Consider the following 27,707-nt stretch of genomic DNA (forward strand, 5'->3'; position numbering starts at 1 on the left):
ACAGCAAGCGTGCGGGGGAATCAGGTTCTTTCCCGCGGGTGGAGAGCGAGCCAGCAGACTCCCAATCGAGTCGCGGAAGTCGGGATTCTTCCGCGACATGGGGAAAATAGCAGATTTCAGCACGAGGAACGGGCACTGGTTTGGTCGAACGTTGCCAGGAGGCGTCCACAGGCAGGAGATTTTTAGCCAACTCCCTCGCCCAGTTTTTCACTTTCCACGAATGCAAAGAAGCCGGGGTGGCATCCGGAAAGGCACGGCAGCAGGCCGGGGGATGGCGGGGCCTCTGCTCCGAGACCCCTAGCAAGCCTTGCTGGCTGACGCAGGCCTAACGGGACAGAGGTGGGCAGAAGTGCCAGCCCCTACTTGAGAGACAGTGGGGACCCAGGACCGCCCGGTGGAGGAGGTAGGTTGAGATGAAGTTCAAGGTCTCGCCACAATAAGTGTGGAGAGACGGGCACCACATGGCAAACTGGAACTCTTCCTCGGAGGGCCCGTCCTCGGGGTAGGTCGGTCGTGTCGTTTAGAAAAGCGTTGCAGATCAAGGGCTCTGGCTGGCTCGAGTCACACCCCATCAGGGCCAGTCCCGTGCAGCTGCTCTAGATTCCTCCCCCCGAGCAGCTGTCCTGAACGCGGAGCCCTTTCCACTGGGGTTGGCAAGGCCACCAGCAAAGGCCCAAGAACAGAAGGGGTGGAGACACTTGCCAGGCAGACTTGGGCAGGAGGTCATTTCCACCTTATCCTGCGACAGGCGACTGGGCCATGATCCTGGACAGAACTTACGGGGCAGGTGCATGTTGGGGAAGCTGGAGTTTCTGGACAAGGTGTGAGAGACAAATAGTGGGCATGGTTGTATAAGGTCTGGTAGGAGTCGCTGAGTCCAGACTGTGCCGGAATTTCAGACATGCTGTTGCCAAGAGGCTGGGAGTTGAGTTCAGCCCTGCTGCCTATTCCTGCTTCATGCGCCAACCAGCTCTTGAGGTCAGATAGGGGCCGAGGATGGTGGGAACCGGTTGTCTGTCTCCCGCGGGGGTGGGGTGAGGAAATGAGGCTAGATAGCCCTCATCTGGGAAGTCTCAAGATGTAGGAGACACACAAAGGGAAGCTAGCAGCCACAAGGGAGGTGTCCTCTCCCACGAGTGGACCTTACGCTGTGCCAAAGGGACGCAGCACCCGTGAGTTACAAGGCACGAGTCTAACCTTCTGTGGAATGTTCTAGAATGACTGCGTTTGGAGATCACACACTGAGGAACCATCTAAAGGAATTATTTCGAAATGTCTTTATACCTAAATCTTAACACTCTTCCAATCTGGAAGTCTGGAAAAGTCAAAACCTACTGAGAGGATTCACTACGAACTCTAGAGTTCTCTGTGTCCCCAAGTCACAAGGGGTCGGTGGTTCTCAGTGTCAGGTGTAAGGTGTCATTAAATGTTGAATTCCAAGGTGGCTTGGGTTTGTGGACCGGCTGGACGGCTGCTCACCATGAATAAAACAATGGCACCCGGCGTGTCCACCAGCCTACGTGGGGGGTCCAGATGGGTTATCTGTCGGGTTGGGTGTGGAAGAGTGATAGGAGGTCTGAGCAAGATGGCGGCAGCTTGTGTTGATGTCATCTGCCTCTTCTCTTGGCATCTGAACACCATCAGCAAAGTCACTAAACTCATAAGTCAGATTTAGCATATACACATATATATACACACATGCATATATATGTATATATTTAGCAAATGTATGCATATATACACACAGACATATATATACATAGAAATATATATATATATATACACACATACATGGATACATGTATGTGTGTATATATATATCTACACAACCCCCTTCCCCCCCTCCCCCCTCCCCCGACAAAGCAGGGCCGAAGTGAGAAAACAGAGTCAGGGACCCAGAAGCAAGAAAACAGAGTCAGGGACCCAGAAGCATTGTCACACCCAGATGCAGAAGTTTTGCTTAGGGCTGATCCCTCTAAGAACTATAAATAAATAATGTGTCTTTAAATGTTCCTTCCCAGAACTTTATTCTCTGCCCATGACCGCGGCAAAGTCTTCTCGGTATTGACTTACTGGACTGCTATGACATCCTTGGGAGACCGATGTTTATCTCGTAATTTTGCAGAGGAGGGTACTGAGGCTTTGAGACGGAAGTGGCTTATGTTCACAGTGCGCTGGGATTGGAACCCAGCTCCATTTACCTGCAGAGCCCTTCAGCTCACCTACTCCTTGCTGCTCTGTCTTCTGCAGACAGCTGTCGTAGCTTGAAGAATACGGATGGCATAAACTGTAGGATTTCTTTCCTGCATCGGAGAATCACCAGATTATCTTCGTGCCTTCCGGCCACCCACTGCTGGACACATAGGTTGTCACAGACTGAGTGTTTATGTCCCCTCAAAATCCATATGCTGAAGCCCTAACCCCAGTGTGATGGGACTCAGAGGTGGGGTCTTGCGGAGATAATTAGCTATGCACGAGGCCACGAGGGTGGAGCTCCAACATAGGATTAGTGTCCTTAGAAGAAGAGACACCAGAGGTTCCCCTCCCTGCCACGTGAGGACATAGCAAGGGGACGGCCGTCTCCAAGTCGGGAGGAGGGCTCTCACCAGGAACCAAACCTGTCTGCATCTTGATCTTGAACTTCCCAGGCGCGAGAACTATGAGAAATTAATTTCAGTTGCTTGAGCCACACTACTTTGTGATAGCAGCCCAAGCTAGTAGGTAAGTTTCTATATTTGTCTTACGAACACAGCTTTATTGTTTTCGAAAAAGAAGTGTTGCAAAAAATTTAAGTGGCATGAAACAAAGGCACTAAGGAGAAACCATTCTGGATTCCACTACCCAGAGACTATCACCAAGATGGATTTGCCAGACATTTGCCCAGGCATCCTTCTGGGCTTCCATACATGGGTATCAATTTGCATAACATTTTACAGGGATCACATCCCAGTGAAACAAAGTACTGCCAGCCAGGGAACGACCAGGGGAGTTCGCTCTCACACGGCTGAGGCTGCAGGTCTGAGATCAAGGTCTTAAAGGGCGGGTTCGTCCTGGAGGCTCGGAGGCGGGCATGCTTCACTCCTCTGTCTCAGCTTCTAGAGGTTTCTGACAATCCTCTGTGTCCCTGCACGGAGAACTCTGTCTCCCTCCTCGCGTGGCATATTCCCTGTGTGTTCGTGGCTGAATTTCCCTTTTCTTATAGGGACACAAGTCATTGGATTAGGACCCTCCCTAATCCCGTATGACCTCACTTTAACTTGATTACATCTCCAGAGACCCTATATGTAAACAATGTCACACTCATAGAAACCAGGTAAACGTGTGTTTTTTTTTTTGGGGGGGGGGGATGGCTTTCCATCCAGGACACCTGGCCATCTCTTTATGTAAATACATGTAGACACCCATTGTTTTAAAGGGCAGGATAATATTTCACGGGAGATCTATATTATAATCTCTATGGATTTACATCTAGATTATTGTATTTTATCTTTGGGCTATTTTTTAGCATCTGTGTGATATACACCCTTGTACTTGGACTTTATGATTTTGTATTCTTCCTAGAGAAATACTACCAATAGGGTTGGTGATCCAAAGGGCTTGGGCTTTTATTATCTTGACGTCTGTTGACCCCCAAGGAGGATGGTCCCAGCAATGGCTGAGTGGGGTCAGAGACTGCAAGGGGTTCTTCTGTTATACACCAACTGGGATAGTTTCCCGAGGATTTCCAGAGCCTCACCGGAAGCCCATTTCAAGGCCACAGGAGACTTCTGGATCTGACGCATGGCAGGCATTGAAAGAGTTTTATCAAGTGAATATGGGTGTTTATGAAAAACAGCGTTTTTTCCCCAGCAAAAACCAAATAGTTTATTTGAGTGCCACACTGAGCAGAGAGAGATTTCTGCGTGTTCCGCAGTGATTCTTCCTCGGATGCCAAATGCATGGGGGCTGGGGTTGGGGAGCAGGTGCTTCGGGGGTCTGTTCTGGCACTGTCGTGGCGGGGCCCGTAACCACCGTCTGCACGAATGTCCGGTCAAGGGAACAGCTCTGGCAGTAGGCTGTGCTGTGACGTTGGTTCACAAGCCTGGGGTCGGACCAGGACGGCAGCGGCCGACACCCATCGAGGGCTCTGCGCGGCTTTCAGACCGGATGGGGTCACGATCCCTGCCCCGAGGCACCCACCCAGCTTACGGGAACAGAGGAATCCGCTTATCAGACAAAACCCGGTCACCTTCTGCTCCCAGACCCGGGGGGGAGGGAGTGAGCCTCGGTTTGCGGGCACGGGTGGAGGGGGCGCGTGAGCCCGGGGAGCTCAGAAGGCAGCCGCGCGTAGGACCGTCACTCCAGAAGCTTGGGGACAGAAGTAGAACAGCAGTTCTCCTGGGACAAGCCGGAGAGGGTTTTCTGCCCGCCCTGGGTCAGAGGGCGCTCTGAATATGAGAGGAAGAAGACAGCGTCCTTCCCCCACGGTGTGGGGAAACTGAGGCTTGCCTAATGCTGAAGCGTCCACGTGAGCCCCGAGTGGGCAGGTGTTCAAAGGCTGTCAGCAGATGGGAAGTTGTCGAGTCCCCGTGCAGACACTCTCAGTGTTTACTCAGCAGCTGGGTATTTTCAGGGACTAACATTTCTGTCCACAACTGGGGCAAGATGCTGGTACAGGACCGGGCCATGTCTGGTCCCAAGAGAGCTGGAAAGGAAGAATATTACGGAGCCGCTCACTGATGTAATGTGTGTTCTGAGCACCTGCTCTGTCAGGCACTGTGCTAAGGACGTGCCACGGAAACAAAGACCGCTGTCCCCCCGGGGCTCACACTCGTCCAAATGGCTCGTTGCTAAGAAAACTTGCGTACATTAGGGACTGTAGAGAAAATACAAAGTTCCATGAGAGCCCAAGGTGGGGACCTGGCTTAATGCAGTCTGCGGATGCTGTCGGGGAGGTGGCCTTGGGGTCAGTCTTGATGAATGGGTAGATAATGCACAGAGAAGGTGCATCTTGAGTAAGAACATCCAAGTCGAGGAAACATCAAAGCCGGAAAAGCATTGTGCTGGGGACCTCAAATATTCGGACACTCTTGGAATCTAATAGGAAACGTGTTACCACAAGACTGTTGGAGTGGATAATGGCTCACGAGGCTTTTGACATGTGGCTGGCTCTCAACGTCAGTGTTCGTCATTTGGAGGGAAGATGCATTATAATTCCTAGAAGCCCTGCTCAACATCTCCCTTTGGGAACATTTGTAAACTGGGTCTCCTGTCCCAAGCCCATAGACCGTCTCACCCTGGTGTCATCGGTACAGACAGAAAGCTGTACCCAAGACCAGCCACACGAGGGCACAATTGCCCCACGATGGACTCAAAGTCCCCCCAAGAAAGGTCAGGAAAGACCTTGTCCTCAAAAGCTCTTCTTCCCCACGACAGTGACCAAGGAGTGCATGAAACTGTCCCACCTGATTCTATTAAAGCCACCGACATCTGCTGAGTGAGGTGCTTGGAGGAATTTGGGCGGAAAACTGGCTCCCATTCTCGGTCCTAATGTCTCCACCCCCCCTGAAACATTCCGTCTGTGATTCCTGCCGCTGTGATACAGATCAGAGCTTCCGTTTAGGTAGGTGTGGACTAGCACCGGGCCAGTGCTCTCAGAGTATTTTCTTTGTTTATGATTACAACAAAATGCAGGCTCATACAGAACGCCTGATGTCCCCTCCCCACCAGCTACATGTATCAGGATCCTAAATGTATATAGATTATATACTTATAGATTATACATGCATATGATTCCATATAATATTAGACATTATATAACACACATGCATGTTACACATCTAAATGTACACACACATGATACACACAAATTTATAAACTATATAGGTTTTTCCCTAGGATACACATTTTTACAAAATAGACGTCTTACATTATAAACTATTTTGCAATCCTGTTTTCGTTTAATATATGGTGAAAAGTCCCCAGATCATTAAATAATGTTCTTTAAAAAATTTTTTTTAATGTTTATTTATTTTTGAGAGAGAGAGAGAGAGAGAGAGAGAGAGCGAGAGCCCGAAGAGGAGAGGGAGACACAGAATCTGAAACAGGCTCCAGGCTTTGAGCTGTCAGCATAGAGCCTGACGCGGGGCCTGAACTCACAAATTGCGAGATCATGACCTGAGCTGAACTCGGTCACTTAACCAGCTGAGCCACCTGGGTGCCCCAATAATGTTCTTATATCATGATTTTTAATAGCTGCATAACTTTCCAAAACATAAATGCTCCATAATTTACTGAAACAACCCATTAGTATTGGATATTTGGGTTGTGTTTTTTTGCAAATTGTTTTTTCTATTAAAGGACACATCTCCTTGGTTTCATATGGTTGAAGTGGAATTGAAAGATACAGGCACTTAATTTTAAGGCGTTTGATATCATAATGCAAAACTGCCTTCCGGAATCATTACCGTGGTTTCCTGTCTCAACAGCTGCGGATAAAAGGGCTTCCCGGATATTCTCAGGGTATTTGTCAGATGCTGATAAACAGAAGATCCCTGTCCTGGCTGAAGTCACCGGGGCGTGGAGTTGCCAGTAATCCTTGGGTGGGTATTTGAAGGTGAGCCTCAGGAACTCAAGGAGGGCCGTGCCTGTAGCTTGGGGCTCTAACGGTTGGAGGATTCAGGGAGCCCTGGACTTGGGGTATGAGCGTCTTGGGGTTCGAGCCACGCTATAGCCTGGCACTGGCTTTATGCTTTCGAGAAGTTCAGGTCTCCCCACTGAGCCACAGATATCACCCCAAGAGCCAGGACGATGATCCCTTTGTAGAGCATGAACTTCCCGCGGGACTTTTTCTTCGTGCTGCATTTTTTCTTCGTGCTTCGAGGGCATAGAGCCCTGGTACTCAGCGTCGCTGCCATTACTATTTGTGAATTTTGTATCGAGGACATGCTTCAGCTTTCAGCATCTTAGCTGGAACCTTTATAGTCTAATGGAAGAAATGACGAGTTTTGGGTCTTGGCGCCTGCTCTGACAACACTAGCTGTGACCTTAGACACTTATCTTCCCCTGGCTGGGTCTTCGTTTTCCCATGAACCAAATGAAGTTTCCCTTGAACTCGAAACTCGCAAGTCTGGCAAACAGAAAACTGCTCGGTCGTGCCCCTCCAGAAGGCAGTGTCTGCAAAAGGGTAAGCAGCAGTACCTACCGGGTTTCACGCATCTTCTCATGCATCACCGGAACCACGCGAGATGGGCATTACGATTTCCTCATACTACAGGCGGGGAGACTGAGTCACAGAGAGGTCGTGACTCGGCCCGACAGTCACACAGCCCGTGAGGGGTTGGTTCTGGGACCTGAACTGAGAATGTCTGACTCCGCAGCCTGTGTCTGAAATCACAGAACTGGCCCCAGAACCTAGAATTATCTTCCAAGCCCTTGTAAGGGCAAAGCCGGACCGAAATGATGTGTGAATAGAAGCGGTGTAGGACCTGTGGTCGCCGTGAGCTTACGCCGGGGGCATACTTTCTGTCTTCTCTCCGTTCTCCCCTCCGCCTCTCTCCCTGCATTCTGTGGGGGGTTTCAGTTCCAGCTCTGATGCGAACTTGGGAATTTCCCACAACCTCTCTGCACTTCTGTTTCCTTGTTTGTGAAAGGACACACCCTGTCTTTCCCCATCGGATGGACGACGCTGGAAAAGCTGCCGGTCTGGGCAAACGTGCATTTGTCCTGATTCCCTCCTGGGCGCATTTACCCGGTATCTTGGAGGATTTCCTGGAACGAGCTCATTTTCTGTGCCCAAAGTGTTGGGATGATTGCAATGCCTCCAGAATGACTGGCTTTTGGCTTGCAAAGGTCCCCTCTTTTGACGAGGAAGGCAGGCCGAGGGGCAGGGGGGCACAGGCGAGTGGTCCCGTGGGCGGGGCGCTGAGGGCTGCGAAGAGTTTAAGCCCCCATGGGGCTCGCTGCTGTCAGTGAGGAGCCTGCTTCAGATCCTCTGTCCCCCACCCCCTCCTTGCCCCTCCCTCGCTCATGGTCTCTGTCTCAGGAATATATAAACATTTTTTTTTTAAAGGGGAAGAAAGTTTGACGTAAATTTCTGGTGACTTTAAGAGAGGAATGCTCTTGTAACCTAAATATCAGAGGCATCCCCGCTCTTTGAGATGTGCAACAGGTGGCTCGACGTCCCCCTTCATGCCCCTGGGAAGCCCAAAGTCCTCCCCAGACTTCATGGGTCTCAGGGGACTTCTTTTCTCCCTCTGGCTCCAGCTGCTTTTCCAAAATGCTCCACCCCGTTGGGAAACTTGCTTTCTTCCCCTTCTTCTAGGCAGGACCACTTGGCTCCTTCCCCCCCCCGCTGTCACACCCAGCCCTGGGTCCACCTTGGTACTTCCAACCCCACCAGCGTGCTGCGTAGAACGGAAGGGTTTTCTACCGACAGGGTCCGCCCTCTACAGAAGCCAGGATTGTACACGGAAGGAAATTTCTTCTGCTGTCCGGACTTCAGATTACACGCAAGTCTATCACCCAAGAGGTAGCTTGAACGGAGGGGCACTGGCCTTTGGCACAGGGGTGACAAGGAGAAGACGAGAAGAAGGAGTCCCTCGGATCCTTCCCTGTGCCAAACGCCGGGCTCTGTGCTCACGTCCGGCTGGGGAGAGTTAGAGGGCGCTGGTGGGGGGGTCTCTTCCGCAGGGGTCTGGCGCAACCAGGAGGAAAGCAGATGGAGACAAAAAGACCAGAAGACCTCTTTCTGGTCAGACACTACCTTACGCTCTTGGGACAGGACTGGAGACGCCTGATAAGACGAGGCATTAGAAAGTGATTGCGCAGTCGCCCTGCCTAGCTCACGGAAGGACGTTGTTCAGCGGGAAAACACCTGCCGATACCCCTTCGAGGAGTCTGCTCTCACTGGGCCTTCGGCAGCGTGCCTCACACGTGTGCACTTGGTCAGAGTCGTCTCCTCTGACTCAATAGCCACATTAGCAGGAGCGTCTCCGTTATCCCCGTGTCCCAAATGCCGAGCACGGAGCTCGGCACGAGACGCATCTGGGTCGAATGAACTGAACGGATTCCCCAACGCGCATTTTCCGAGAGGTGACGGTAGCCACGCGGGCTCTTTCCTCGTTCGGTTCTGCCTCTGTTCTTGCTGCCGCCACCACACTTACGTGCGCTCATCACGACGCTGTTTCCCGGCTGGGCCTCCTGCCCGCTGCCCGGCCTGTTGGCCCCGAGTCCGTGCAACAGCCTGTGGCCCCAGCAAACCCCCCACCAGCTCGACGGGCACACCTCGCTCTCTCGCATTTCTTACGAACTGAAGCGTTGCGGCCACGCTGCGTCAGGCAGGTCCACGAGCTGCATTTTCCAGCAGCGTCTGCTCGCTTTGTGTCTCTGTGTTTCATTTCGGTAACTCTCGCCATATTTCCAACGTTCTCTTGACATCATTCTTATATTGGTTATGGTGATCTGTGTTCAGTAATTGTGACTCACTGAAAGCTCAGATGACGGTTAGCATTTTTTAGCAATAAAGTATTTTTAAATTAAGGTCGGCGCGTTGTTTTTCTTAGACACCATGCTGTTGCGTGATTGATAGACCACAGTGCGGTGTGAACGTGACTTTTATATGCCCTGGGAAACCAAAAAATTCTTGTGACTCACTTTATTGCAACATTCGCTTTATTGCAGTGTTCTGGAAGGGACTCTACACGTCTCTGAGGTGTGCCTGGCCTCTGCCGGTGGTGGCTTTGACTTCAGGACCTTGCGGTGGCTCTCTGCCACTTATGCAAGAAAATCCCTGTCCCCCACGGTGGTGCCGGGGGCCCCTCACCATCTCCCTCCGCCCACCTTCATTGCCTCATGGTCCTCTCTGGTCCTTTAGATGTTCCCTGAGTCCCTGTTTCTGTGCTGGCTTCATCCTGCTGCCTCCCCAACCCCCACCCCCACCCCCCTCCCCTACCCCCTCCCCTCATTCTCCCCCCATCCCAACCTTTCCTTGGTTCTTTCAAGAGCATGGCCAAATCCTACCTGTTTTTCATATTATGTCATTTGAGCCTCACAAAATCTCTGAGTCCGTCTTAAAGTATTGGTCTTACCAGCTGATCCTTTTAAAAAGGCTTCCATGGGGCGCCTGGGTGGCGCAGTTGGTTAAGCGTCCGACTTCAGCCAGGTCACGATCTCGCGGCCCGTGAGTTCGAGCCCCGCGTCGGGCTCTGGGCTGACGGCTCAGAGCCTGGAGCCTGTTTCAGATTCTGTGTCTCCCTCTCTCTCTGCCCCTCCCCCGTTCATGCTCTGTCTCTCTCTGTCCCAAAAATAAATAAACGTTGGAAAAAAAAAATTTAAAAAGGCTTCCATGTTTGCAGGGGCGCCTGGGGGGCTCAGTCAATTGAGCGTCCAACTTCTGCTCAGGTCATGATCTCACAGTTCGTGGGTTTGAGCCCTGCGTTGGGCTCTGTGCTGACAGCTCAGAGCCTGGAGCCCGCTCCGGATTCTGTGTGTCCCTCTCTCTCTGCCCCTCCCCTGCTCATGCTCTCTGTCTGTCTCTCAAAAATAAATACACGTTAAAAATATTTTAAAAAGCCTTTCACGTTGAATTCAGCTGGGGCAATACTGTGTGTCATCACATCTTTGCAGGTTTATGACACCATGATGTCTGAGGTTCCAAGGCAGGCTATTATGAGGACACCTCTCTGACCCGCATTTCCTAAACATACTGACAACAGAGCTCTTCCCCACTCTGATCTATTAACACACTGCAGAGGATCTGGGAAATGCTTCCTGGAGAGTTATCGGGGAGGTAAGCCTTAACCTGTTTTTATTGGTGAAAGAACCAAGGCTCCGAGACAGAAATGCTCACACGAGCAGAGTGAAAGGTGCATCAACCCCGTGATTTTCTTTACTATGCCTTGATGACTTCTGATATTTGTCATCCAGGGAGGACTCGAAAGCTTATCCTTGGGACCCCAGGACTTACTGGCTCCTAAGACTATAACTCAGTTCTCTTTCCTAATAGCTGAACTTTGTCCCACTTCTCTTTTCTAAACATGATCGCGTCCAAGTATTTCTTTGGCTTTTCTTTTCCCGCCAGATGTTTCACAAGTAAGTAACAAAAGGTTCCAATTAAATTTTTCCAAGGGTCTCATCAGAGCATGAAAAGAAATAGCAGATATGTTTTCTGGTATATACCTGGTCTACATCAAAATCATAGTAACTGGAAAGGGGAAGGAGTGATGGCCTGATTTCAAGGAGATATTTATGGCTAAATAAGAACTGAGCCAATTTTATAGTGGCCGGAAAGGCATGAGTGTATCTCTGTTTTAACCTTAGCTTTGAGGGTTTTGGAGGGTTACGAATGAAAAATGTTAAATAATTATGTAGAAAATAAGCATTTTCTAATGTTTCAAAAATGAAAGTAAACATTTGGAAAAGAAAAAAACTTGCATGTTTGTTTAGCATTTTGTTATTATTATTTTTTTAATGTTTATTTTTGAGAGAGACCAAGACAGAGTGCAAGTGTGGGGGAGGGGCAGAGAGAGAGAGGGAGACACAGAATCCAAAGCCGAGCTGTCAGCACAGAGCCCAGCACAGAGCTCGAACTCATGAACCGCGAGATCATGACCTGAGCTGAAGTCAGACGTTTACCTGACTGAGCCACCCAGACTCCTTAGCATTTTGGTATTATTATCTGACCTTTAAATCCATCTGTTGTAAGTTGTGAGATGCCCTGTTATGGTACTTTGTTTATCATATTAAGAATCATTGGGGGGAGGGGAGTCAGTGCCCTCCTGAATGGTACCCCTGAATGGTGACATCAGAGGGCTGCACACTGCTGGGGGGAGGGGAGACAGGTCTCAATGAGCCAGTCCAACCAAGGTCGCCAAACAATAGGCACCAAGTGTGGAGGGTCATGCACAGAATTACTATCGCACATTGCCGAAAATGTCTAGCTTCCAACAAAAGATTATGAAACCTGCCAACACACAGGAAAATGTGAGTCATATTTGGGGGGAAAAGACAGGCTTTGAGAGGGTCCAGATGTTGGACTTATCAGGGAAACTCTCCAAAGTGATTAAGAATATGTTTAGGGGCACCTGGGTGACTCAGTCGGTTAAGCGTCCGACTTCAGCTCATGATCTCACGGTTTGTGAGTTTGAGCCCCGTGTCAGGCTCTATGCCGACGGCTCAGAGCCTGGAGCCTGCTTGGGATTCTGTGTCTCCCTCTCTCTCTGCCCCTCCCCCACTTGCACTCGCTCATACACACTCTCTCTCTCTAAAGTAAATAAACGTTAAAAAAAATATGTTCAAAGTACTAAGGGAAACCATATTATAGAATTTAAGGAAGGTATGACATCAATATCTCATCAAATCCATAACACTCATAAAGAAATGATAAAAAAAAAAAAACCAGGCAGAAATTCTGGAACTGAAAAACATTGTGACCGAAATGAATTCACCGGACAGGTGGAACAGCAGATTTGAGCTGGCGTAAGAAAAAGTAAGCAGAGGGGCACCTGGGTAGCTTAGTCGCTTGAGTGTCTGACTTCAGCTCAGGTCATGATCCCAGGGTTCACGAGTTCGAGCCCCGTGTTGGGCTCAGTGCTGACAGCTCAGAGCCCGGAGCCTGTTTCAGATTCTGTGTCTTCTCCCTTTCTTTCTGTCCCTCACCCACTCACACACTCTCTTTCTCAAAAATAAATTAAAAAAAAGAAAAAGAGAACGTAAGCAGACTTGGAGATCAAGCAATAGAAAATGATGCAATCTGAGGGCCAGAGAGGAAAAAGAAGAACAATGAATGTGGCCGTAGAGAAATGCAGGACTTCGCGAAGTGCACCCACATTGCGTAATGGGAGTCCCAGGAGAAGAGGAGAGGTAAAAAGGAGGAGACAGAAATTCAAAGAAATAATGGCAAATCGCACATTTGATTCAAAAAGAAACCAGTCTACACGCTCAGGCAGCTCAGTGCGTTCCAAGAGGGACGAATGCCCGGAGATCCCCCCCCCAGACAGCAATCAGGGATGAAAGCCAAAGACGCAGAGAGCATGTGGAAAGCAGAGGAGCCCGCACACCAACCTTAGCGATGGCACACGGACAGCCTGAAGACTGACGGCTGACTTCCCGTTGGAAACAGTGGAGGTCAGCAGGCGGTGAATGAAAGACAAAAGCGTCCCCATGGATCGCACATCCGGTCGGCTCCCTTACAGCACAGAGGGCAACCTAAGGAGGTGAGCAGAAGCTGAGAGAACGTGTGGCCAGACCCGCCTTACAAGAAACACAGAGGATGATCAGGTCGCAGTAGCAACGCCAGGCAGTGACCTGTACCTGTTATGCCCAGAATTCGCGATCCCCAAAGACTGCCGAGTCTGATGCAAAAGCAAAAGAGCCTTTATTCGAGCTAGCTCGAGCTCAATCCCCTACCTGCACCGACGCAGTGGTGAGATGCCAGGGAGAGAGAGCGAGTTTCAAACGCACAAAGGTTTTATAGGGGTCTAGGGGGAGTTGGTGAGGTAATGGCTGTGGCCTCGGCCGATTGGCTGGGGAAGGGTCGTGGCCTCAGCCGATTGGCTGGGGAAGGGGCGTGGCCTCGGCCGATTGGCTGGGAAAGGGCCGGAGTCCCGTCAGGCAGGTTGCCGGGCGTGATTTGATTGGGAAATTTGATCAGGTGAGCGGGAGGTTACTCAAGGGGAGGAGGCGTGGTCTGAGGTTTCTGGGATTTTCCCGGAAAGGGGCCAAGTCGGGGTCATAGTCACTCAAGGTGGAGGACACGGAACAAGATGGAGTTGGCCGAGGTAGGTCCGCTCTTTCATACCCACGCGCGCTAGCAGGGAGCACCAGCGACAAGGATTGCGTCCATCATCACCCGGTTGTGTCCGTGGCCCAGGTCTTCTCCTGACTCATTTAATTTTTTTTAACATTTTATTTATTTATTTTTGAGACAGGGAGAGACAGACCATGAACAGGGGAGGGTCAGAGAGAGGGAGACACAGAATCTGAAACAGGCTCCAGGCTCTGAGCCGTCAGCCCAGAGCCCGACGCGGGGCTCGAACTCACGGACCACGAGACCATGACCTGAGCCGAAGTCGGACGCTCAACCGACCCAGGCACCCCTCCTGGCTCATTTAAAAAGCAGTTTCACAGATAGGATGTACATAGCGTATTGTTGTGCCCATAAAGTGCAGAGACGCAGCATATTCGACTAGAGCGGCGCCCCGGAGGCGGGGGGTGGGGGGGGCGCAGCCGCACTGGGGTAAGTTCTTACCAAACAACTGACTCATTACAACTTCATTAAATTACATGGAGACGGGGGGGGGGGGGGGGGGGGGGGGGGGGGGGGGGGGGGGGGGGGGGGGGGGGGGGGGGGGGGGGGGGGGGGGGGGGGGGGGGGGGGGGGGGGGGGGGGGGGGGGGGGGGGGGGGGGGGGGGGGGGGGGGGGGGGGGGGGGGGGGGGGGGGAGTTCTTACCAAACAACTGACATGGGGGAGCCTCCGACTTCGGCTCAGGTCACGATCTTTGAAAACGTTGGCTCCAGCCTATTCTAGCTTTATCAGGAATTCTTGCAAACCACAGGCTTGTCGGTCCCTCGGAGACTGGGGAGGGGGGAGGCAGGGATGCCGTGAAGCCCAGGGAGCGCTGTCCTGCCTCAGAACCGTGTGAACAGAAATAGGCTAATATGACACGTGTCCTACTTCTGAGGCAGTGACGTTGTAATTCTGCCTTCCCGCTTCCTTCGGTGTTATTTGGGTTCCAAATTTCTGCACTGAGGATGCATCCTTTGAGGGTCAAGGTCACTCTGCTGCTGCTGCCGCCACAAGACAGGCGGCGGGGGGCGGGGGGGGGGTGGGTTTCCATCCAAAAGCTCCTCTTTGTGTCAACGAGTGACAGGTCCTTTACCTGTGCTGGGTTTTCCATTCAGATTCGAAAAGTTAAAGGAAAAGGAAAATGATGTGGAAAAGGTGGGGGTTTGGAGCCAACGGCCAAGGAAGCAACTTTATGAAAGCAAGGGGACAGGACGGGCCGGTGGGCGAGCTGCACTGGGGTGGTGAAGAGTGGCTCCTCATATACTATGCAGTTGGGGAGGTGAAGGCCTAAGGGAAGCCTCCAGAAGGACTTTGATGTGCTAACGAGGACTGGGAAGATGCCAGGGGCCTTGCTGTTGTCAAGCCGAGGCTGGTTTCCCTCTCTTGAGAAGTTAGCACTAGGACCGCAGGGGCTTGGGGGGGTGGGGTGGGGAAGGTTCTACGTATTTGCCTCCAGTATCTCAAGGGCCTGCAGGTTTCTCAACGGCCTATAGGTTTCTGGAGCTTAGGCTTTGGGCAAAGTTGCCTTTTTCTTGTAATTTACCAAGACATATGTAAACTGATGGGGACTCAGGTTCCCCAGGGCTGTGATCTCTATCAGTTAACCCTTTGTTTGCTTTTTTTTTTCCTTTCCTTTGCCCTGGGGCATCCGTGAGTGTCTGAGGAATGTCACACATGCCCCCCTGAGGAATGGGGGTGGGGTGGGGTGTCAGCTTTCTTTCTGTTCCCTCATCGAAGGGAGAGGACTAGGGGACAGACTGGGCCTTGAGGAGAGACTGATTATACACTTGGGAGTTGGGGGAGGTAAACACAGGGTGAAGGGTCCAGAAGGACTTTCATATGCTAAGAAGGACTCACAGGGTCCCAGAGGCCTGGCTATTGTCAAGCTAAGGCTGTTCTCCCCTCTGGCAAAGCATTAGCATTAGGACAGCGGAGAGTTCCAGAAGGAAAATCCTCCTCTGCCCGCCTCAAGTATTTGTCAGCGGGCTGCAGGTTATAAGGCCATTTGATTTCATCTACATTTCCTTTGCCTTTGGTCCCCACATCAGAAAATGGTTTCGTATTTATTTTCAAGATCTTGATCTCTACGCCCAAGGTGGGGCTGGAACTCACGACCCTGAGATCAAGAGCCCCATCCTTCCTGGACTGAGCTTGCCCAGAGCCGCAGAAGGAAAAGGTTTGACGTGTTTAACTCTAGGAGGCCGGCCCGCTGGAGTTTCTCCTCTCCCCTGCTCTGCAGCCCAGCTCAGGTAGATCTCCCCTGGGGGGGTGGAAGACGCAGGGGGTGGGGAGGGCGACCCCTCCAACCCTCACCTACCCCCACCCTTCCTTTGCCCACGCCTCCAACCCTCACTCCTCCCCGCCCCTGGCTCCTGTGCTGTCACCGATTGGCCAGCAGGCCCTGAGCCTAGCCAATCGCGGGAGTGGGGGCGGTTGCCATGACTACGAGGCACGCTAACACCGCCGGTGTCCGGTGTCAGGGGCCGACAGAGGAGAGGGCGCCATGGCGCAGAACCTGTATGGTCCTGGAGTGCGGATGGGCAACTGGAACGAGGACATCTACCTGGAGGAGGTACGTCCCGGGGACCCCCCTCCCCGCCCCAAGTCCAGCGTCCCGGGCTCCTTCCTCACCCCGCAGCGCCCAGTACCCCTCACCCCGCGCATCTCCCAACGCCCAGAAAGTTCACCTGCCGCCCACTGACCCGGTCACACGTCCCGAACTCGGTGCCTCCGGGTTAGTCCAGAGCCCATCACGCTCCCTCCGCCCTTACAGACTCAGGGGCTCCAGAGGCCGCCGACCAGGCGGGGAGGGGGCTCTACGTGGACGCACTGCCCCCTGGCACTCCCCCACCCGTCACACACTGCCTCCTAGGTGTCCCCGTGGTGTCCCTGTCACTGACACTGGCTCAGAAGAGGCCCTGGGCCATCACGTGTCCATCTAGCTGTGTGTGTGTGTATGGGGGGGTGGGTTGGGGGGGGTGGGCTTTCAGCGACAATCACCGACCAACCTGCTGAGACCTCAGCGGGGGACACATGGCCTCCAAAGGTTACTCAGGACCACTCTGGCTGGAGTCCTCCAAGGTGATGCTGCTTTTTCTTGTCTTTCTTTCTGTTTTGTGCTTTTCTCATTTTTTTCAAACGTTCTACGATGAAGCAACAATATTTTAAAAATGCTAAGAGGATTTCCACCCTTCCCCATTATGCTCACATTTCTTTTGGTCAAATTTTGCTCTTTCGACTTGATGTGCTTCTGACCTACCTGCCACCAGCATCTGTATCATTCAGGCCTGTTGTCCTTGTATGGGTCACGTTCTCTCCGTCTTTTACCAGGAGCTCATGAAGGACTTCTTGGAGAAGAGAGCTAAAGGACAGCTTCTGATACAGAGAAACAGAAGACTCAAAGAGAATCTCTTGAGACCGGTGATTTGATTTTATTTCATTAAAAATGTTTAAAAATATAATTTATTGTCAGGTCGGCTAGCCTACAGTGCATAAAGTGTGCTCTTGGTTTTGGGGGTAGATTCCTGTGGTTCATCGCTTACATAGAAACACCCAGTGCTCATCCCAACAGGTGCCCTCCTCAAGGCCCATCCCCCATATTCCCTGCGCCGCCCCCAATCAGCCCTCAGTTTGTTCTCTGTGTTTAAGAGTTTCTTATTGGGGCGCCTGGGTGGCTTAGTTGGTTAAATGTCCGACTTCGGCTCAGGTCATGATCTCACCGATCGTGAGTTCGAGCCCCGCGTCAGGCTCTGTGCTGACAGCTCGGAGCCTGGAGCCTGCTTTGGATTCTGTGTCTCCCTTTCCGTCTGCACCTCCCCCTTTTATGTTCTGTCTCTCTCTCTCTCTAAAATAATTAAAACATTAAAAAAAAAAAAACGATGGTGGGGCACCTGGGTGGCTTGGTCAGTTAAGCGTCTGACTTCGGCTCAGGTCATAATCTCACCGATCGTGAGTTCGGGCCCGGCGTTGGGCTCTGTGCTGACAGCTCGGAGCCTGGAGCCTGCTTCGGATTCTGTGTCTCCCTCTCTCTCTCTGCTCCTTCCCCACTCGCACTCTGTCGCTCTCTCTCTCAAAAATAAATAAACAATTAAAAAAAAGAGTCTTACTGAGACTGATAATTTTAAACTCAAGCACTGTTTTCAAAATTCTACTGAATTAAGTGTGAGTCAGACAAGCAAACGTCCCATAAATGAATTATCATTTGGAAGATACCAGGTGGTGGTTTTTTCCTTTAGATCTGAAAACCACCATGTTTAAAATTCCCTAAGATTTTAGGAACAGAGGAGAAAGCTGCCCTTAATTATGTTTACCCTTTTCCGAATAAAGAAATGAACGCATCAGTGCAGGAATATGTAAAACACCCTTTGGTTGGTGCTGAAGGCATTTCCAGTGAGTTTGAATCCATTAGTGGTGGAGTCAGCCTGAGTGGTTTTTCATCGGCTTTTTCTACCTCACTGGGGATTTGGGGGGGGGGGGGACTTTGGCGACGTGGGAGGGAAAGGAAGGAAATGGAAAACTCGAGGGAGCCAGAGTGGGTATTACCCAAGTGGTCCGAGTGGTATTACCGCCAACGAAATGGGTCCTAGACAGTGAAGAAAAGAAGGTGCACGTGGCAGTGAGGTGAGTCTGAAAAACTCCCATTTCCGTTGTAGATGCAGCTTTCCGTGTCGGAGGATGGGTACGTTCGCTGTGGCGACAAGGTGATGCTGGTGAACCCCGCCCACGCGGAGGTGGAGGCCCACCTGTTTCTGGGCGGGGACCTGAGCCTGTGCGCGACTCCCGATGAAATTAAAGCGCATCTGAGCGACGAGTTAGAGGTGCCGTGTGGCCTGAGCGCAGCTCAAACCAGGATCCCGGTTGGCAGAAACACTTTCACCATTTTGAGGTAGAGACGCTCCCGTTGTCCGCGCGTTTTTGCCATAAATGTGTTTGCGCGCAGAGCTTCAGGGTGCCTGGAGGCCAAGGCGGTGGGAACCTTCTCTGGGATTCCCGCCTTGCCGTCCACCCCCCCCTGAGGACGCCGTTGGGGCCCTTTTTACACACCCTTCACCTTAAACCTCAGGGCAACTGCTAATTCGTGTTCGCTTATAAAGGCTTCCTTCCGAGGTATTGGATCCAGAGAACTAAATTCACACTCCGCCTGGACTGGGTTTTGCTAACAGCTTCTCGGGGTGCTCGGAGCTCATTATGGGTGTTTCTGTGGCTTTTAATCACTCTGTTGCTTTTACAGCGAAACTAGATAGCTCGGTGCAAGGGGAGTTGCTCTTTTTAATGAACTGTTTACCAAAAATGTGCCTGAGGTTTTGAAAATGAGCGATTAAATCCTCAGAGAGCAGATCCGTGATTACAGTAGGAAAGCCTTGCTTTCACTTTGCTCGTGAAATATGGATAGCAATGTTTCTATTACGAAAATGTAGCCCGACCTCTTAGTCTTCAGATTTCTTTGAATACCGGTAATTCATTCATGCTGAGACAACCAAACGCCGAGCACAAGTTCCGCGTCCCGGAGGGTTGAGGGGGGGGAAGGCTGTGTTAGGTGTGTTCAAATCAATGTGTCACCCTGGATCTTTCTAAAGTTGTCCGCGCACCTGACCACAATTCCTCAGGGCAGGGCAGCGTGACGTGCTCTGGGCCCACAGATAAAGGGGCGTTGTGCGTTCTGGCTGTGGCGGGACGCAGGGACAGGGTGCCAGCCGGATCTGAGGGTCAACAGAAACGGCCATCTCGAAAGCGTGGACACGCATTAGCGAGAACGTGGGTCATAAACAGAGTTGCACGCGCCAGAACTAGAACGTGGCAGGGATCGCACTGCAGAGACTTGACGCGATGCTTATTCTTGACGCGCAGGGCAGACGGAAACGCCACGGGTCAAGTCCTCAGATACGGACAGGACTTCTGCCTCGCGACCACGGGAGGGTTTGAAGACAAAATGGTGAGTCGCGGCCGCCGGCTGAAGGGGACAGGGAACGCTGCAGGCGTCTGCTCCGTCTCTGACTTGGTCCCGGTCTCAGCCTGGAGCTTTGCACACGCGGTGTCGGGGGTCACTTCCTTGCCTCGTTGCTTTTCCGATTACGAAGCGAATACCCTTAGGCGCTAAGGAGGAAGGGAGAAAACCCTCCTTTGCTACGCAGCTGACGCAAAACCAAAATTTACACCGCTCCACCTGTAAGTTAATGATTGGATTAATCAATAATCATCTGACACCTGTCAATGTCACCAAGGCCAGCAAGGCGTATTATCTGATCACTTTTTTTTTCCTTTTTTTTTTTTTTTTAAACTTGACTTTTCTCTTTCCCCTGGGGATTAGAACCAGCTACATGTGGGTTTAACTCCAGCTGAAATGTCGATCTATGGGGTGGGGCTTTGGGTAAAGTTGTTGACCTCTCTTGAGTCTTTGTCATCTATAACGTGGGATTGTTGCACCTTGCTACACGCTTCACTGCCTCACTTGTATGAACTCACTTCGATACCCAAACAAGTCTGTGAGCTAGGGACCGTTTTACACCCATTTTACTGATGGGGACACCGAGGCACAAGGTCAGGTGATTTTGCCCCGGGTCGCTCAGCCGTTAGGTGGCGGACTGGGTACTCCGCACCGTCTCTCCCCGAATCACAGCTTCCATCACTGTATCGTGTAGCATCATTGCCTCTTGTGCCGCCAAGAAAAATCAGCGTTGCCAGTCGAACCCCTACACCGCAGATGGTCAGCTGCAAGCCTGCTCTGAAACGTAGAAAGTAGAGAAAATACCGAATCGTTGAAGGAGGGGAGTAAGTCACAGTTGTCCTATTCAGAGATTAACATTCCCAACATTTTGGCTTACTATCTTTTGTAGTCTGTTCTCTCCCTCCCTCCCTCCCTCCTTTGTTCCCTACCTCTCTCCTCCACTCTCTCCTTAACTCTCCCAACTCCTTTGTCTCCTATAAATTCTCTCTTCTCCGCCTGTGCATTGATTTGCGTTTATTACCTGCCCTTCCACAGACGATAACGTTCTGTCATTTTGCAGGTAATGTTTCCTGCCCACCTGCTATGTGGCTTTATTTTTATTTTATTTTATTTTATTTTATTTTATTTTATTTTATTTTATTTTATTTTATTTATTTATCTTTTTTGGCTACTTGGCTTTGACATGGTAGTTGTTTTATCGGATTTTTGAGTAAACGGATCAGTGTTTCCCTTTGCAATTTCTGCCCCTGCCCCAGAGATACTATAGAAAGGGAAACTTGTATCGACTTCTTGATGGCTCAAGTTGACCTTGTGCTGGGATTTCTTCTTGCTTTCTTCTTCTTTTTTTTTTAATGTTTTTTTTGAGAGAGAGAGAGAGAGAGAACATGTGGGTAGAGGGGGGCAGAGGGTCCGAAGCGGGCTCTGCGTTGACAGAAGAGAGCCCAACGTGGGGTTCAAGCTCACGAACCACCAGATCATGACCTGATCCGAAGTCCGATGCTCAACTGACTGAGCCTCCCAGGTGCCCTGGAATTTTTTCTTCTTTAATTAATGGATTTATTTTATTTTAGAGAGAGAGAGAGAGTGGGGGAGGGGTCAGGAGAGAGAGAGAGACAAAGAGACAGAGAATCCCAAGCAGGCTCCATGCTCAGGACAGAGCCCCACGTGGGACTCGATCCCACAACCCTGGGATCATGACCTGAGCCAAAATCCAGAGCTGGAGGCTCAACCAACTGAGCCCCCCAGGCGCCCCAGGTCCTCCTTAGCCGCTTGAGATTTATTCTGATACAGGGTTCCGTGCAGACATGTGATTTCCCCCCAATGACTAAAGAGCCACATTTGTGTTATTTCTTGAATAATTACTCTTTCCTCACTGACACATCATGCCTTGCGTAGCACCCGTGAGGTCCCCATACATCCACGAGCTCTCTCAGCTTCCTATCTGGACGCTTTGAGCTCAAGTTGTGTATTTTTGTCCGAGGGGTATACTCGACATTCAGACAGCTCTAGGGCTGTCTCTCTCTCGTCACACCTCTTCGTCTGCATCGCATTAGGAATGAACGTCTCAGTTAGATGCAGCTACTGTTGCAGGTTTCTCTGCCCACCCCCCCCACCCCCCCCCCCCGCCCCTGGATGGGGAGAAAGATCACGCGGCGGTTTTGATTGGCCACTAAAACTGCACAAGTTCACGGATTTAGTAGCTCTATGACATGCATGCTCTTCTGAGATGCCCCGCTGCGTACTCATTTATTCTTCCTATCTCTCAGTGAAGTTTTGTGGTTCTCCTCAAGTGGACCTGACGCTTATCCCCGTGAAGGTTGTCTCTTGGTATCTCCCACTGGGTGTTACCATAGTTGCAACAAAAATGTGACAAAGTCATTGATGTTCATGCTCGCCTTTGATGAAGTCACTCCTATCGCTTCCAGTGGTTTTTCCAGTTGGTTCTCTTCTTACTTTTTTTTAAAAACGTTTATTTATTATTGAGAGACAGAGAGAGACAGAGCTCAAGCAGGGGAGGGGCAGAGAGAGAGGGAGACACAGAATCCGAAGCGGGCTCCGGGCTCTGAGCTGTCAGCGCAGAGCCCGACGCGGGGCTCGAACTCACGGACCATGAGATCATGAGCTGAGCGGAAGTCGGATGCTCAACCGACTGAGCCCCCCAAGGGCCCCCCACTTGGTTCTCTTATGACTTCTGGGCAGACAGTTGTTTCTCTTTCCAGGGATGACGACTGCCTCTCTTCCCAAATTCTCATATTTCTGGACCTTGTCTTTGAATTAGCAAGTGTTTCCGGGGCGTTCCTGAAAAAATCTGGTAATCGCCACCTTTTAGACTTGTTCCTGAGTCGTTATCATCTTTCTTTGACAAAGCGGGGTTTGTGGTTTGACGTCGGCATTGTCTGCCTGTGTGGGCCCGGCCGGCTTCCCTGCCCACATCTAGCTTGTGGTCAAGCCCACGGTTCTCCCTTTGCAGTGCTCCTGGCCCTGTCTTTTCATCCCCAGTGCTGGGACCTCAATCCAGGCCCCCCGTGGCTTGACCCCTCCGGTCTGTCCTGACTTCAGACCAGAGTAGGTGCGTGCTGCCAGACTGATCCTTTAGGGGCTCAGGCTTGGTAAGTGCTGCCACCACAGTGGCATTTAAGGCCCTCTGTGACATGTCCCGTGTCCACACGCGGTCAACCTTGCCCGCGGGCTCCCGGCACCACACTGCTTCCTTCTCAGAGCTCTCGTGAGCCCCTGGGAGAGCACGTGTCCCCACGTGTGCCTGCCTACAGCTCTGCACGTCCCTTCTGGCCACCACGCCTCACGGGTGCTTCCCCTTCACCTCCTCCGTCCCCTCTCCTGCTCGTCAGGAAACACCTTCACGATGGCAACCTGTTACTGCCTTCCCCGTAACGCCTCACGGCACAGCTTTGCACATGAAAACCTACCGAAATCTGCAGAGACCGCCTCCAGGTTCAGGGTCAAGGGGAATCAGTAAAGGACTAACAAACAACTAACGTTTTGGAGTTTTCTGCAGGATGGCGTGCTTCTTGACCCAGTTACAGGTGGCCAGAGAGCGGCCTAAATAAATCCCAAGTGTGGACATCAGCTCCACGGGGGCGTGGGCCCCCCTCCGAGGCTCACAGTAAACGTAGCTGTGACAGGGACGGTTTTAAGGACACTTGGCTTCATGGAACAAGTTTCATGCATAATTATTTCTCAGAAGAAAAATAGTGGTCCAGGCCTAGGTCCTGAGAGTGAGGAGAGGGGGCGGGATCAGGAGGAGACAGAGGGTTTGGTATTCAAAGGAAGAAATAACCCCGGGCGGATCAGTCGGTTGAGCATCCGACTTCGGCTCAGGCCACGGTCTCGCGGTCTGTGAGTTCGAGCCCCGCGTCGGGCTCTGGGCCGACGGCTCGGAGCCTGGAGCCCGCTTCGGATTCTGTGTCTCCCCCTCTCTCTGCCCCTTCCCTGCTCATGCTGTCTCTTTCTCTCTCAAAAATAAATAAACACGAACAAAATTCAAAGGAAGGAAAGGCAGCGGAGCTGATGCGGGCGGCGGGCGGCCTCAGCATTCTGAGACGGCGTCTCGAAGGCAGAGGAAAACAGAGTGTTCTCAAAAGTCGGCAAGAACGGGGTTTTCCGAAGCTGCTTTTGAACGCCCTTGACGTCGGCCAGTTAGCTGTTCGTGTCCCCAGCCTTTCGAGCAGCGTGACGTAGCTCATCTGTGCGCTGTCCTTTTCAGCTGTATTTATCCAGTGACCACAGGACCCTCCAGAAGTTGTCCAAGAGATCTCTGCTCCAGGAGGCGTACCTGACGGATGAGGTCTCCTACCTGAGCTGCTGGCAGGCCGCCTTCCTGGACCCCCAGCTGCGCCTGGAATACGAAGGCGCCCCCGTTCCGGTGAGCTCTGCCTGGGGGAGACCCGGGGCGCTGTTCCGAGGATGCGATTTTCTCCTGTCTGTACACCGGGGATTCTCAGCGCGCCAGGGCCTGAAGTGACTTGTATGCTCTCTCCGTCCAGCCCCTGCCAGCTGTAGACACACACAGGCTGGGCGCCCGCCCCTGAGTCAGGCTGAGAGCCCCTCACCCGGGACGGTGAGGGTCATGACCTGCTTCCTTCCAGGAAGAAATTTTTTTTTTTTTCCAACGTTTTTTTATTTATTTTTGGGACAGAGAGAGACAGAGCATGAACAGGGGAGGGGCAGAGAGAGAGGGAGACACAGAATTGGAAACAGGCTCCAGGCTCTGAGCCATCAGCCCAGAGCCCGACACGGGGCTCGAACTCACGGACCGCGAAATCGTGACCTGGCTGAAGTCGGACGCTTAACCGACTGCGCCACCCAGACGCCCCTGGGAAGAAAATTTCTGCAGGGCCTGGAAGCTTGGGTCCTGCAGGGCCATCCTTCCTGTTCCCACTGCTGACGTTTTCTTGGGAGCCCGGGCCCTGCGGGACTGGGGCCCCACACATGGGCCTGATGGGAAGGCGAGTCCGCTGGGCCAGGCGCTTTGCTGCTGGCTCCTGACGCTTCCCGCGGACGCAGAGTGGGGGTTGCTGGGAGTCGCTGGGAGCGTGCGGAACCCCAGCGGGCAGGGACTCGAAGGGGTGACCAGCGGGGTGGCCTCGCGGAAGGGGGCCCCCAGCTAGGGGCCACCTGCGCCCGCCCGGCCCCGTGCGCCCCTCTGCCGGGCTCTGCAGGCGGACCCGCGCTCACCAGGGTCTCTCCTCTAGCACAGAGAATGCACGCGGGGTCCCCGGCGACGCGCCCCCCGGGCCGGCTTTGCTCTCCTTGAAATCGCTCGCCGTTGCCATGATCTCAACCGTTAGCATCTCGTTTTTCTTCCCCGCGGAGCGCGGGTGAAGACGGCGGCTGCCTGACGAGGTGTGGGGAGCAGTAGGTGGCCAGTGCGTCCCCTGCGCTCGCGGGAGCAGTGCCTGGCTGCCGGCGGCTGGCGTGTGGTCGTGCCGCGGTCCCGGCTGTGCTCGTGCGAAAGCGGGGCGTCCGGCCCGTTGCTGACCCAGACCCCGCTTGGCGCCTCACCCCTGGCCGGGCTACCGTGCCGGGCGACACCGTCCAGCCCACACGGCCGGTTACCCCCGGGGTGGAGCACGTCCGCCGTGCTGCTTGCCGTGGCGCATCTTAGCGACGGACGGGGCGGGCCAGAGCGAGGGCTCACGCCGTCCTCGGTCCATCGGTCCAGAAGCGGCAGCTGCCCGCCGTGGCCCGGAGGGGCGGACGTTTGCTGTGCTGGGGCTCGGACCGCGCTCACGGCTCGTCCGTGTTCAGACGAGATCACAGACTGTCTTGTTTGTGCCTCGACCGTCCGGGTTGCGGAAGTGGCCTGGTCTGACGTGGGCACCCCGCGGCCGGCGACGTCCCGCGGGAGCGCGAGGGCCCTGCTGTGGGTGCCGGGCCCATCCCCCCGGGGGTCGGGGGCCGCTCGGGTCTCCCTCCACAGCGTTTAGCTTACGGCGGCCAGGAGTTTGAAATGATAACATTATTTATTCATTTTTTTTTTCCTGATTCTAAACATGATATATGCTCCCTGAAGGAGAAATCAGAGAACACAACGAGTAACACGAACATAACCCGCGAAGTTCCACGTCCCAGAGGAAGCCGCTGTCATTTATGATTTCTTTGCCCATGCCTGCTTTTTGTTTTTATTTAGTTTTTTTCCCAATAGAACATCAGGAGTATCCTTTTCTTCTCCACCTAAAAACACCCCTGATTATTTCTCGCGTTGGGGGAAGGTCTGCTCCCACGTGGCTCTGAATGCCCTACGACATTCTGCTGTGGGTGCACCTGCAACGAGGTGTGACGTTGATCCAGTATGCTTTGGCTTCTAGGTTATTCCATCCCAATCCCTCTCTTCTTCTTCTTCTTCTTTTTTTTTTTTAAATGCAATTTAAATGAATATATAGTATGTTTCCAAATTTTTGCTTTTCAGGAATCGGAGGCCTTAATGCATAATGCAAACAGCACTGTCTCTTCCTCTTTAAAGGCAAATGCAAAGATCCTCATCTATCACTGCGGCACGAATCGGGGGCTAGCAGTCCTGAGGCATGTTTTCTTGAGGTACGGAAGGAACTTTGCTGCAGGGTTTCGCATCCACGATGGGTGTGGAGGTTGTGCCTCTGAGCAAGGCAGCTCGGTTTCACGAGGGTGCCCCCCCCCCCCCCCCGCACGCAAGAAGTCCTTTGATGATGAAATATTGTCACCAAGGACTGACTTGGTGGCGTGGCAAACCCTACCGGAGCCCCTTGTGTCCCAGAAGCTTTTCCCTGACAAGAGGATTTTGTTTTCAAGTTTATTTGCTGATGTCGAGAGAGACAGAGACAGCACACGTGGGGAAGGGGCAGAGAGAGAGGGAGACAGAGAATCCCAAGCAGGCCCCGCACGGCCGGCACAGAGCCCGACGCGGGGCTCAAACCCACGAACCGGGAGATCATGACCTGAACCACCAGGCGCCCCTTTGACAAGAGGATTTTAGCGATAATGGGACCCCAGGCGCTTTGGCGTTGCCCGAGCAGGTCAAACATCCAGCAAAGACGTATTGTAGAGGCAGCCCCGAGCAGAGGCTGTCGAAGATGATGTGGACAGCTTACCCAGGGCCATTACCCCGTCCAACCCGTGTCCCTTCTCTCTTGCCCCAGTACCTATTTCGGGAAGGAAGCTGAGGTGGCCGTCCACACACATCTGGATTCACACAGAGTCGAAAAGCTGAGCAACCATTGGATGTTGGTGACCGGGAATCCCAGGAAAGGCTCGTCCGCCATGTTGGACCTGCCCAAGCCACCGGCCGAGGACCCCCCAGCCCTGGAGCAGGCCACGGACCCCGGGGCGCAGTGACTCCAGGTGCGTTCTGGAAAAACGTAGCTTTGCTAGAAATCGATGATCTTGGCCAGGCCCCACGCCATTTTTCAGTAAGGCGTAGAAGTCCCTGAACACTCTATTAAAACAAAGGCTGTGTGAAGATTCTTGAATTAGTGGTGGGGGTCTGGGCCACAGAAAGAAACTGGCTCTGGGGAGATGGCTCCTAGGTGGCATTTGAAGGTGACGGATGATACTCTCTGTTGATCACTAGTTCCTGAAAAACTGTAGATCCCAGGTAGCGGCAGCTTCTACGAGGACAGTATGTTTCCTTTGAAAGCTATGTGTGTGCGATAAAGCTATCAGAACCACACGGGATCTTTGTCACCCGCCCCCCCTCCCCCCAACACCCGCCCCACCAAACAACATACTAAGAAATCAACAGTGTGGAGCTGTGAGCTGTGGCCTTCCCTTGGAAACGAATGCTTTCCCCCTTGTATTTTCATTTCTACCTCTGACTCGGGGGCGGGGGGCGGGGGGCGGGGGGTGGGGTGGTCAGGACCTCTACCTGCCTGGTCACGCTGTGGTGTCATGATTTTCAAACCGCAGAACCCCTTTGCTCTTTGAAATGGGCACTTTAGTCATGGCGCCTGTGCGATCAGTAAGTTCCTGATGAAATAAACATGTTGCCTTCCGCGTGTTTG

The 27,707-nt window shown here is 52.4% G+C and overlaps 1 protein-coding gene and 1 long non-coding RNA gene across 2 annotated transcripts; one reads left to right on the forward strand and one right to left on the reverse strand.

Moving 5' to 3' along the window:
* Window positions 1-2,002: 2,002 nt before the first annotated feature.
* LOC122468176 lies at window positions 2,003-13,181 on the reverse strand. Its single transcript, XR_006293145.1, has 2 exons — window positions 13,042-13,181; window positions 2,003-4,684 (listed from the first exon to the last, which is right to left on the reverse strand). It is a non-coding gene; the product is annotated as an uncharacterized LOC122468176 (long non-coding RNA).
* A 2,663-nt stretch (window positions 13,182-15,844) lies between these two features.
* On the forward strand, window positions 15,845-27,703 carry CFAP161 (cilia and flagella associated protein 161). The gene is made up of 8 exons (XM_043554611.1): window positions 15,845-16,015; window positions 16,247-16,338; window positions 17,097-17,186; window positions 18,419-18,651; window positions 19,614-19,698; window positions 23,936-24,094; window positions 26,195-26,268; window positions 26,847-27,703. Exons 2-8 carry the CDS (start codon window positions 16,270-16,272, stop codon window positions 27,040-27,042), a joined length of 906 nt encoding a protein of 301 aa, XP_043410546.1. The 5' UTR covers window positions 15,845-16,015; window positions 16,247-16,269; the 3' UTR covers window positions 27,043-27,703.
* The last annotated feature ends 4 nt before the right edge of the window (window positions 27,704-27,707 follow it).

The sequence above is a fragment of the Prionailurus bengalensis genome, chromosome B3 (genome assembly GCF_016509475.1).
Source record: "Prionailurus bengalensis isolate Pbe53 chromosome B3, Fcat_Pben_1.1_paternal_pri, whole genome shotgun sequence".
NCBI classification, from domain to species: domain Eukaryota; kingdom Metazoa; phylum Chordata; class Mammalia; order Carnivora; family Felidae; genus Prionailurus; species Prionailurus bengalensis.

What these genes read in the sequence shown, in the direction of transcription:
- CFAP161 (XM_043554611.1), top strand. Translation starts at nt 16,270, where the DNA reads ATGGCGCAGAACCTGTATGGTCCTGGAGTGCGGATGGGCAACTGGAAC. An exon ending in AAGAGAATCTCTTGAGACCG is followed by an intron (nt 17,187 to 18,418) that starts GTGATTTGATTT and finishes TTTCCGTTGTAG; the next exon opens with ATGCAGCTTTCCGTGTCGGA. An exon ending in AACACTTTCACCATTTTGAG is followed by an intron (nt 18,652 to 19,613) that starts GTAGAGACGCTC and finishes CTTGACGCGCAG; the next exon opens with GGCAGACGGAAACGCCACGG.